This window comes from Carassius auratus, chromosome 38 (assembly GCF_003368295.1).
Source record: "Carassius auratus strain Wakin chromosome 38, ASM336829v1, whole genome shotgun sequence".
Classification (NCBI taxonomy): domain Eukaryota; kingdom Metazoa; phylum Chordata; class Actinopteri; order Cypriniformes; family Cyprinidae; genus Carassius; species Carassius auratus.
The window spans coordinates 20,866,022-20,878,662 of record NC_039280.1 but is presented as its reverse complement, the minus strand read 5'-3'; the positions used below and the strand labels follow the sequence as shown (position 1 = coordinate 20,878,662).

The 12,641-nt window shown below is 40.0% G+C and overlaps 1 protein-coding gene across 1 annotated transcript; it reads left to right on the top strand.

Annotated features, from left to right (window-relative positions):
- The first annotated feature begins 812 nt into the window (after window positions 1-812).
- On the top strand, window positions 813-12,431 carry chs1 (chitin synthase 1). Its single transcript, XM_026224704.1, has 19 exons — window positions 813-894; window positions 2,203-2,338; window positions 2,763-2,948; window positions 4,069-5,165; window positions 5,272-5,373; window positions 5,530-5,694; window positions 5,806-5,953; window positions 6,061-6,126; window positions 6,398-6,632; window positions 7,082-7,282; window positions 8,262-8,546; window positions 8,837-9,016; window positions 9,108-9,651; window positions 9,743-9,882; window positions 10,112-10,467; window positions 11,299-11,409; window positions 11,492-11,709; window positions 11,926-11,992; window positions 12,114-12,431. Exons 1-19 carry the CDS (start codon window positions 848-850, stop codon window positions 12,180-12,182), a joined length of 4,353 nt encoding a protein of 1,450 aa, XP_026080489.1. The 5' UTR covers window positions 813-847; the 3' UTR covers window positions 12,183-12,431.
- The last annotated feature ends 210 nt before the right edge of the window (window positions 12,432-12,641 follow it).

The window sequence follows — 12,641 nt, the reverse complement described above, 5'->3', positions numbered from 1 at the left end:
AAATTTACACCCTAATACACTGGCAGGGTCAACTCATGCTTCATGATTAGCATCCCAGCTTTCATGATCGCCAGATCCTTGAGAAGGATGCTGATAATGGTTTGTATGTTAGTGTCACACAAAAGAAACAGTATTTGATGAAAGAGGAAAACTGTTGAGATATTGTGATTATTTAAGTATCTAATTTATCAGAGGACATCTTTATCTATTCTCAGTGTTATTTACTGCATAATAAACTGTTGTGCGTCATTTATTTGTCTCTTAAGAAGCATGTATTAGTTATAAAACAGCTCGTCTCCACCCTTGGACCTGACCCAGTATGTGTACTGTATATGCAGAATAAACAGCGATCTCAATGAGAATTAAGCAGCTGATTATCTGCACACAAGGAATAGATTAATCAAGTCATTTCTGAAAGAAGATGTGTGTAACTCCTGTTATTTATTGTATATAAATAGTGACACATCAGACATGTGAACATTTTGGGGGGATTTACAGGTTAATGTGGTCCTAAAAGCAGCTGAAATTAGAAACTGCTGATTTATAAGGTCCTTCCCCTTCAATATTTATAAAATGTTCAAAACTTCATATTCTTACATAAGGATAAATGGAATATAATGGTCATGTTATAAGAATGAACTTTGGTCAGAGACATAAACAAGTTTTCCAATCAGAGATGTAATAAGGATGTTGAGCTGGGATGAATCTCACAGATCTTTGAACTCTTTTATGGGCGTGAGCACACTGATATTGCACCCATAACTTCAGATGAGATTTAAGACAGCTCTGTCTGCTAAGCACGACATAGTCCAGCACCGCTTTATGGAGTAAGTGTCAGCGTCTGGAAATGGAGGAACTGAAGCAGCGGGGACGCAAGAGGGAAGGCCGTCACAGGTGAAAGACACGCCATCATTAATATAATCAATCATCTGCTTACAGTTACTGATTCAAAGCTTTCATTGCATTTCTGTGGCAAAATATGTTGAATTCATCAAGAACACAAAGCAGTGCTTTTATTTGAAAGATAAACTCAGTACAGTACCACATTCAATCAACAGATTTAGAATATTTACTTTTTTATCATTTAGATTAATATTTAAAACAAAAATTTAATCTTGAGCAAGATAGCTGGATTAAAGTTTCACTATGAAATTTGGACATTAAGAGTAGTCAGAATTAAATTAAATTACGTGTGTGTGTGTGTGTGTGTGTGTGTGCACTAAAAAGTGGTAACCTGTAATTGTTACATTAAAGAGCTACACCTGATCTTACCCTTCCATTCAGTTTTGATGGTGTAACCTCATATATTTAGGTTAGTTCACTAATTCTAAGTAACACTATTTATTTATTTTTTTATTTGAGTATAATCAATAAATGTATATGTTTCCACAAAGCACATTTTTTGGTTACCCTGTTGTTGTTTTAGTTTGTGTGTAAAAAGTGGTAACTTGTAATTGTTACATTAAAGAGCTATTTCTATCTGATCTTACCCTTGCATTTAGTATTGATAGTATAACCTAATATATTTATGTTGATACATTAATGTTAAGAAAGATTATTTGAAATGTAGTTGTTACACATGAAGCACATTTTTAGGTTACTGTTTTTTCAGTGTGTGTGTGTGTGTGTGTGCGTGTGTGTGTGTGTGTGTGTGTGTGTGTGTGTGTGTACAGACAGTATATTGTAATATGCTACTAAGTATATTAATACTGACGTAATATGGCAACATTTATAACATTCCTTTTGTCTTGTCTTTGTGTTTAATTGCCTCTTAAATTCTCCAAACTGAGTAGCTGCATTTATAGATATTTATATAGATATAGATCTACTGGTATATAACCAGGAAAGGTCACATGTCAGTGTGGTGTGGTGAACGTGGTGAATGCCATTATCACTTTAGATAAATGAGTGCATTAAACAATAAGGCCTGAAAGTGGCATATCGTAAAGTTATGTTGTTAAGCACCAAAAGCCATGGTGTGACTGTTCACAATATACAACATGACTTATACAACAGAGCCTTATTGCTAATAAAATGGTAAATACAGATTAAAACTATTATGGACATAAACTGTTTTACACATGAATTCACAACATGCTGAACTGATATAATGCATATTCATTTGACACTGAGTCATGAGGAGAAGACACAGGTCTTTTCTTCAGTCTGAGTTTTGACCTGTCACAATGTCTGTGTGCACAGGGACACCTGGGACCCCTTCCAGCTGAACCCCATCGGAGCTGAGAAAGAGAAGAAGAGAACACTCTTTCGAATCCTGCAGAACTTGGTGTCTGTTATCGTGGGCCTGCTCGTGTTGTTTAGCGGGGTTATGAGCAAGGTAAATCATAACTATTACACGCTCATAAATATTTATAGAGGATAATTGCACCAACGCCCGTTACTGTTTACTCAGAGAGAGATTGTGTCTCCATAACGACGTGTACATTCACCATCATATCATGCTTATGGATACATTCGTGCCAGTTTCTGTGAGTACACACAGAGCTACTGAGTCATTGAATTATTTTTATCTTAATTGACCAAATATAAGAAGAACTTGGGCAAATGCCAAGTAAACCATTATTAACTTCAAAAACATAAAATATGACTAATATGAACTCCAAGTGCAATAAAACCTTACTTGTACCTTGGTCATTAAGAGGAAGCCACATCTCATCACATATCACATGGTCACATGACAGATGATTTTGTGTAATGATCCAATGCATTAAAGGCATTTATTTTTATTTTTTGTATTGTAGGGCTCTCTGCTGGTTTTGACCACTCTGACCAGTCCGGTGTCTTTGAGAAACAATGTGGACAAACAGTTCTACACGCTGATTTTGATGTGTGTACTAGTGATGCCAAACCTGCTGATGTTCTTGAAGTCTATGTGGAAATGTGTCTTCAAGAGCTATGTGGCCCCTAACCCAAGAACACTGGGAATCGTGAGTTGAACGATGCAGATTAACACATAAGAACACTCCTTTCACCAATATTATATAGAAAAAGACATGCACAAGTCCAACAGTTCCTAATATGTGGTGGGCATGTAAGTGGGTAATGAGAAATTGAAAGGGTAAAACGAATGGGATGCATTGGACCATGAATCAAACTGGAAATAGTTGGATAAATTACAAAGTAAACAGCTCACTCAGATATCCCTGCTTTTTTATAAGTCTAAATAAAAATTTGAAATGACTTCAAGAAATGTGAGGTGGCAGTGAGTAAAATTAAAGGCACATCTCCATGTGCAAGACCATCATAACACCTGCAGTGTTTACAGAGTATGCTAATGACTAATGCAAACATGTTAGGTATACACAACATCTGAAATGTGTTACATTATTCTAATGAAGTGGGGGTTTCCGACCTCACAGATTCCAGACTCCAACCTGCTCCAACAAATCTGTCTATAATTATCAGATATCCCTGAACGGCTTTGATTGTGTTGGAGCTGAACTCAACAGCACAGGTGTTCAACCCTGCTCCCGGGGACCCACTGTCCTGCAAAGTTTCTTTCCAACCTACTTCAGCTACTGCTGGAAAGTGGGGGCAAGATTTAAGACCAATGCTCAGTAGCACTGCAGGAACAGAGTTGGATGCCCCTCCTTTAAAGCACTTCAAATAAAAATACTACATTTAAAATGTGAGCTGACATAGTCTTTTGATGGGTAACTGATCTACTAGTTGACCATCCTAATCTAACCCCTTGCCAAGGTGGTCTACCTGCACTAACCCGACAAGTTTATGCTTTATCTAGATACCTGTGGCCCTGGGAACTGGCCAATCCAAGAGCTTGAAAGGCCAGCTTTGATTCCCTATGCAAAACAAAGCTACATTTATTTGGATTTTCCAGTAGGTTAGACATACTAGACGATCATTTAGTGTCGGATGCTCACTCAGTCTCCTTATGCTGTTATACAATGACAGTGAATTGATGGCAGAGGAGTGATTCCTGGTGGAGCTCCTGTACATTAGACATGCATGAACTGATGAAATGTGTACCTTGAATGTTATGGAAGTCTCAGTGTGCACATGTAATGATTGTTGTAAATGTTTTTGCAGATGTGTGTGATTGAGAGTCTTGTGGCTGTGGGGACTGCGATCCTGGTGCTCATTGTGATGCCTAAGCTTGACGTTTTGACAAACCTCTGCATCCCTGGAGGCATCTGCATCCTTTCGGCCGTGTTTCAGATCGCCTTTCGATTGCAGACACGGAGCTGGATGATCCTCTACCCTATATGCTCCTTAATCCTAGTGCTCAGCGGCTACGTTCTGTTAGCAGTCGACTACTATGTGAGGGAGTCCTCTTATGTGCCAGGACAAGTAGAAGGTACCTACATTTATGTAGCCATTGCAATTTTTGCAACACTGCTAATTTCTCTAAACTGGTGGGAGAACCCTTTCCAGGCCAGCACTAACATTCAGGAAATGCTCAGCGAACTGGACACTTTCCGAGATTCCATTTATCTGTTCACCAGCCTCATTCGAATAGCACTGACCATGGGGGTGTACTTTCTGTATTACTGCCTGATTGTTGAAGCCGATGCTCGCATTAAATGGGATTCTTTCACCAAAGCGAGTAAAGGCACGGTAGAGATAGGCATTGGGCTGTTTTGCCTGCAGGCGTTCTGCTCTGCTGCCTGCCACTGGTTCGGAGTCGTGGCCTGCAAGATCCACTCCATGACCTTTGCTTTCGCTCTGCCCGTGTCGTTAACTGGTCCAGTCACGCTAATCCTGGGTATGATACTGTTCTTGACACAAGCTGAGAGTTTGGTCTCTTCATCACAAACTGCTAGCTTATATACCACAGGTGATAATTTTACAGTTAAAACTCCTTTCTGGCCATTTTGTCATGAACTTGAAACTCTCAAAGACGTCAACACCACCCCAGTCGTGATGCTGGAAATTTCATATAGTATCTGCAAAACGTCACTCAACAACCCGAACGCCATGTGGCCTTTCTCCATGCTGGCGCTGGAGGGGGTCTGCATGTGGCTCGGCCTGGTCTCATGCACATATTATGTGTGGAAAATCAAAGTCCAGAGGATCGAACGCACATCCCAACTTTTCGTACGCCGCCTGTATGAATCTGCCTTCATTGACCTCTCTATGCTGCTGAACACTAAAATGAAAGCGGTTCGTACGGCAAACAAGGAGAGGTACATATAAAGCAATGATGTCTTTAAAATGGTACACATAATACTGTACAATTGCATGAATTAAGTCAAAATCTGATTGTTTCCTTTCCTTTTATCTGTCATATAGTAGTGGAAATGATCATGTGGAAAACTGTGTCATTTACCTGTGTGCAACAATGTGGCATGAAACATACGATGAGATGCTAAAAATCATGACTTCAATGTTCAGGTATGTATACAAGTGATGGATGGGTATTGCAAATATATTTCAGCTCCCTGGAGCCCAGCAGAAAACACTTAGTTGTAAATGACCGTTAAAGATTTTCTTCACCTAAGGGGTTTTAAATGCAGTTCTTCATTCGTTTGGCTGGATTGTTGGTTTCAGATTGGACAGATACCGAGGGGATCCGAAGGAGGAACACAAGGACTGCTTTGACTTTGAATGCCATATTTATGTTGACGATGGCTTCATGTATGAAACAGACACTGACACAAAACTTGTCAACAGCTATGTCTGCGACCTTATACAAGTAGTCATGGAGGTGTACAGGTAAGACAAAGTGTCCTGTCCGGGATAAGCAAACAGACTGAACAGACTGATGTCAATTATACATATTTCACAACCAACTGTAAACTAAATGTCCCCGTTTTTGCCTTCAAGGGTATTTACAAATAAGGAGCCAGATGAAGTTTCCATCATTGAAACACCATATGGTGGTCGTCTTGTGGTTGTCATGCCAGAGGGAAACATGCTTTACATCCACCTTAAAGACAAAAAACTGATTCGAAACAAAAAGAGATGGTCACAGGTGAATGTCAAAATCACATTCCTTAGTATGAAAAATAATTCAGTCTTTGCAACACTGTTTATTTTGAACATTTGCCTGAATCTGACTGAGCATGTGTCCATTTTCAGATCATGTATCTGTATTACCTGCTTGGCTGGAAAGGATACAATGTCAAAAACCCTCAGAAAATAACAGTACGTTTTTTTTGGTTTTCCTTTAGTACTGAGCATTCGGTCACTAGTGATGTTGGATAAGTCAAGCTTCACTACTGCTATTGCTCATAAGTTGGTTTACTGATTCAAATAAACCCCTATTCTCCTTGGGCCATGTGCATAAATCATACTGCTTTAAAGTGATCAAACATTGACAAAAAAGGTCAAACACGTGTATATTGAAGAGAAACAGATGACCTAGTGAGCGTATATGGCTGAAGATAACTGTTTTTTACACTGTGTGTTCTTGCAGAGACAAAACAACCCGAGTCGAGCCAGTCTCATATCACTAGATGGGGAGAGTTATTTGCTACCTTCTTATGACAATGACAGCAAGAGGAGGCATATATCTGATGACAACACATATATCATGGCCTTGGATGGAGACACAGACTTCCACCCTGCTGCTCTGATTCTGCTCGTCGATCGTCTGAGAATGTATGACACTGTGGGTGCAGCCTGTGGACGAATCCACCCCACTGGAATGGGTAAAAATCATCTGTATTCAGAGAGAAAAATCAAACAACCGAACAGAAATGGTCATTTTATAATGGAATGCTTATAGGGAATGTAGGATGTCAAATTTCATAACAGTATTACATAAAACTCAAAAAAAAAACTGTACATGACTTAAAAGGAAGAAAGAAGCTGCAGTCTGGACTCAGCAGATAATGAGGTTCCCTTTTATAGGCCTGCTTTTCAAATGCTGATCAACATACAAAGTCCACTCACATAAATCCTTCTTCACAATCACTGCAGTTTTAACACTGCATACTAGAAGAGCCTTTGAGATGATCAGAAAGCTAATCTCTACAGCAAAGGATTAACAATATGATAACAGTGCTCAACTATCTGAAAGACATAACCTGAATATAAAAATGCTCAGATGCAGTATGCACACCATACTCCATTCATGTTCCTCTGCCCCATGTTTCAGGCCCAATGGTGTGGTATCAGAAGTTTGAGTATGCAGTGGGTCATTGGCTTCAGAAGACAGCCGAGCACGTGTTTGGTTCGGTTCTGTGCAGTCCAGGCTGTTTCAGTCTGTTCAGAGGATCTGCACTGATGGATGACAACGTCCTGAAGAGATACACCACCAAAGCCACACGCGCCTCTGAGTATGTGCAGTATGACCAAGGTAAACCCTGTTTTTATAGCACTGAATATCTCACTAGCATGCTAACCATTCCACTAGAAGTCTCGTTTATGCTTAATAAATAACTTGCAGTTACATTATCTTACACATTTGTCTTTACTCTCAACAGTATATCTCAGTAGCCTTTTCCTGGTGTGTATTGACACGTGTCACATCTAGTACGGCAGTGTTCGTAAATGCCTAATGGGTGAAAATGTGTTTTGTTTTGGAACTCATTTCACCCAAATGCAGGGGAATGGCTAAAAAAGGCTAATCCCACATGTCAATGCCATGTTATAAGTTAATATTTAACAAAGAATTCTAAAGGCCAGATTTACTAAAAGCTTGCATTTTTGTGCCTGACCTAATCAGATACGCATTTGTAGGGGTTTCACTTTCATACACAAATTTATGGTAGGAGAAACATGTAATGCAATTTTCTAATATTTAAACTCATCAAATTGCTGGTATTTGCATCAATATTTAACCCCCCAAGAAGCATGTCTTAAAGCAGATGGTAATTAGTGCTGCTCTTGGTAGATGGCGCTGGTCATTATAGAAATGATCTGGCTGTGTCTGTGTTCTTTAATGTGCACATTGTCAGTAAATCACAAGCAGGGTTTGCCCTCCCATTGGTGCTTTTATGGAATTGCGCTCTAATGTGAATTTTTCCTGTTTAGTAAATCCATCCCAGACAGCAACATAGTGTTGGCCCAGGTCTGGCCCACATCTGGCCCACATGGATTTCATGCAGTTTTTCCATGAAACTGCTTGCTGTCTGGGATAATGTCTACACATATAACACAGATCTTTACATCAACTTTTGTAAACATTTTTTTCAGTTTCTTTGTTCTGTATAGTAGATGGTTAGCAAGACTTACTGCATCTGATGTTTCTGTGTAGATGATTCTGTATGAATGCTGAGAGTCGGGTTCCTCTGTGCTCCACCAGTTCATCATGTTACTCATCCGCTCACATTTAGGTGAGGACCGTTGGCTGTGCACTCTTCTCCTGCAGCAGGGCTGGAGGGTGGAGTATAACGCTGCTTCAGACGCTTTCACCAACTCACCGCAAGAGTTCAAAGAGTTTTACAACCAGAGGCGTCGATGGGGTCCTTCAACACTGGCCAACACCCTTGATCTGCTCCACAGCGGGAAGGACACAGTAAAGAGGAACACCTCCATTTCCATCCTCTACATCTTATATCAGACCTTCACTGTGGCTTCCTCCATCCTGGGACCTGCCTCTGTCACCCTCATGGTAGCAGGTAAATATTCAAAGAATGGGAAAGGATGTATTATAGTGATTTGACTGCTCTGCTAGAAATGTCTGCTTCTGATGGGACTGAGGCTGACCTGATAGAATATTTGGTAAACCTGTTTAGGGCTTGTGTATTGCCCAACCTGATAGAGAGCTGGTTGAGCTGGTTAACATTACAGACAAAGCTTGGTTTACCCACCTGAACTTCTTAGGCTGGTTTGACCAGGTCAAAAATACTATTTAGGGAATATATAAGTGTATGGAAACTGCTAATATTCTCTTTCTTTTCCATTTTAGGAGCTTTCCAATTTGTGTTTGGAATAGAAGGCACTCTTTCCATAATAATTGCTGTTGTACCTCCAACTGTTTACATGATCATATGTTTTGTGGCCAAACCCAACTTCCAAATCACCATTGCTGCCATTCTCAGTGTCATTTATGCATTCCTGATGACTGCATCCTTCTTTTCCATTATTGGTAATCATTGCTAATTATCTTTTGTGTGTGTTTGTGTGTGTGTTTAAAACATGCTTGGTGATATTTCATTTCATTGGATGTCTTATTTTAGGTGACATGGTAAAACAGGGAACATTCATAACTCCTACTGGACTCTTCCTGGTGTCTGGTGCGATCCTTTACATGGTGACAGCTATTCTTCATCCTCAAGAGTGCACTTTGATCATCTACGGTCTTATGTACTTCATTTGCATTCCCAGTGGATATCTCCTCCTCACCATATATTCCCTAGTCAACATGCACATTGTCTCTTGGGGCACTCGAGAAACTAACAAGGCAAAGGAGCAGAAAAAGCAAGTGGGCATTGTGTGCAATCGTGACTGCAAAATGTGCTGTTGGGATGTGAAAATTCAAGTCACTCAGGAGACCGAAAATCTAGTCCTTCAACAAATTCAGCAAGCTGTCAATCCAAACACACCAGCTGCCAAAATTGAGCCAGAAGAGCCAAAGCCTGAGACCACCAATGAAGTCGAGGACAGTTTAGATCAGAACAAACACATCCTTGACTACAACGAGGAGATGCCTCAAAAGAAGGACAATTCCAAAGAGAATCTCAACAAGGACAATGAAGAAAAAGACAGTTGCTCTGATAAAAGGTAAAGACTATGAACGTGTTAGGATTACATTTACCATGCTGCTGAAAAGTTCTTATATTTCCCCAACTGTTGCTTCAAATAAATCTTACAGTGGGAGTTCCAAAAGCTGTGAGAAAAAAGCCGACCCATTTAATGATGACACAGACTATGAGGAAGATGATGACGACGATGATGATTACGATTACAATGATTATGATACTCTGGAGCCGAAAGAATTTGTACCTGAGAGTGGTAAGAGATGACATCTTTTTGATCAATTCCTACAAGTATCTCTATTATCTAGCACATGTGATTCATGATCATCTTGTCAGCACAATGTTCTATGAAGTGTCTCTGATTGGTAATGGAATGAGAATCTCTGATTCAAACCACATAACCCTCTCAAACGTACACTATTCTGAGTGTAGGGTTGGTCTGTGCACTGAATTATTGTTCATGTTGTTCTTATTCAAACGGACAGACTGGGTGGAGCCTGTGAAGAAAGAGTTCCTGAAGAAACTGACGTATGCCAATCTGAAGAGAAACCTTCAGGAGCAGATCCGATACACACTGAGAAACAAGAACCAGGAGGATCTGTGCGAGGAACTGGTGTCGATCCTCAGCGATACCCTGAACGAGGAGCTGAGGGATAAAGTGGGTCCTGAGGACGTCTTGAGTGTGAGTCAGCTGGAGGAACTGCAGTATGCTCTGAATGAAGCCGCCCGGCGCATCGTGAAGTCCAACCGCATCGAGAACGGAGCCCAGCGACTGGAGAGGCGTGTCAAGAGGGCAATCGAAAGAACACTTGTGGCTCCACAGGTTGAGAAGCTAACTGAGGTAATGATTTGTGGATGGTTCATGTTCTAATGAGATTAACACAAGCAGGACATGTTCCTGGATCTCCAATGCCATCAATGCATCAACACTTACCTCAGGGATGGGGTGTTTTTAAAGGGGGCCAGGTTCGACGGTCTTGGACACTTATTCAAAGCTATCCAATGTATGCTTTGTGAGTTGTGGTCACATTTAAGAATATGGGATTATTGATATACATTTCTTGTATTTTATACTTACAATAAGCAAAATAATAATAAAAAATCAATGGAAAAAAGTAGAGATATGTTTAGAAAGTATGAAGATGACCGTGTAAGAACGCCAGTCTGTTAGTCAAGTCTGAATTAAGAGACGCAATAGCAACATGTTATGATAACGATGTCTCAAATAATGTGAGAGCAGATAAAAGTAAATGATAAATGAATAAATGATCGTTACATAAGTGCACATCAGATACACTGGACACGGAAGCTGGTTGACAGGAATAGTGTTCAAAGGCCATGAAAGGATGCCCTAACTACTCAAAGGTCAGTGATTAATGAGAGGTATCAGATGTTATCATTAAGCTTCATGATAAGGGCCAAGGGTAGGGCCTGGTACTAAACCAGTTATGAGTAGGAATTGATTAGGAATTTGGTTGGCTTTAACTGGTTTACAGGAATACTGTTCCAATATCAACAAATAATGTTGACTCATTTGAGTTAATCATGGTGGGAAAGCTTCAGTACATTTCCAATGGAAAAGTAATGCATTTGGCTAGAATAACTGGTTGACCACTCAAAATGTCAAGTCTTTTACATGATGCCACATTATATATATTTCCTGTTTTACCAGGATGAACATGATTTCTGGAATAAACTGATAGAGCGTTATCTACTACCCATACAAGACGACAAAGCTCACCTCGATGAAGTGACACGGGAGCTAAAGTCTCTACGGAACAAGGTAAGTTTGGCAAGTGAATACTGCATCGCTCGTGGGCCACAACTTCATATACTAAATGAGAACTACTCTCTCTGTTTTGCAGGCAGTGTTTTTGTACTTCATAATTAATGTCCTATGGATTGTAGCAACGTTCTTCCTTCAGGCCATTGGCACTGATGTTCTGAGCATCAATATTCCCAAGTACTATCCCAACGGTACTGAAGCATCAGAACCTTTGAGAGTGGAGCCCTTGAGCTTGATGTTTCTGCTGTCCTTCGCCCTTCTGCTCATCATTCAGTTCCTGGCTATGCTTTACCACAGGTAAAACACACATCACATACTGCCACATTGGCACCTGAACAATCAGTCGACAATTACATACACTGCTGGTCAAATACTAGATTTTTTATGTTTTTAATGGAGTCTCATCTGCTCATCAAGGCTGTATTTATTTGACCAGAAATACAGAAAAAGTGTATATAAATATACGGGAACTTGATTATTTGAGATGTAAAGCCCTGTTGTTTGCCATTACAGAGTATACACCCTCATCCACGTGGTATCGTACAGAAGCACAGAGAAAGACTACAAAGAAAGAGATGAGGTGAGGAGCTGTGCGGCGTTCAGCCATGACTCAGGCTGCATATGAAGAGGCAGACTGCATGTTTACACTGATTTAAACTTGGATGAGCACGTTGTTTTTACAATGTTTTTGTTAATTGCAGGAGGATGAAGATGAGGGACTGATCCTGGGGAATCCCGTTAATCTCACCGTCACTTCTGATGACTTGTGAAACGCTGATTCTTTCGCTCCTAGTTAGTGAAGTTACAGTTGAAGTGAATGATTCCTCACACATGAAGAAGAAGAAGACAGATTTTCACCACATGCCTGAAACTGGAGCTAGGATTTGTTTACTGTGGATGTTTGCACTGACTACCAGTGATTTTTCTATGTATTCTTTAAACAATCCATTACTTGCAAGTTAGTTATTATTTCTGTGTTATTGTATTAGTTTGCCGAATATTAAATGTTCTGTAACCAAGCTGTCTGGGCGAGTTGGTTTCTGTGGAAATGTTGTACCGGTCATGTTTTTCATAAGCTCTATGTTCTTACTCCTTTAAACAGGATTTATTTGTAGAATATCCTGACCCTTTAGCTCCATTAGGACAACAACATAAATGTTATGCAATGTCTTCTGAAGGTCTTTGACAGCTTTGTGTGAAGGACTGATAGAGGAGCATATAAATAGACA

Coding starts and splice junctions, on each gene's coding strand:
- chs1 (XM_026224704.1), top strand. CDS start 848: ATGGAGGAACTGAAGCAGCGGGGACGCAAGAGGGAAGGCCGTCACAG. Junction 7,283..8,261: donor GTATGTGCAGTATGACCAAG/GTAAACCCTGTT, acceptor GCTCACATTTAG/GTGAGGACCGTTGGCTGTGC. Junction 9,652..9,742: donor GACAGTTGCTCTGATAAAAG/GTAAAGACTATG, acceptor TAAATCTTACAG/TGGGAGTTCCAAAAGCTGTG.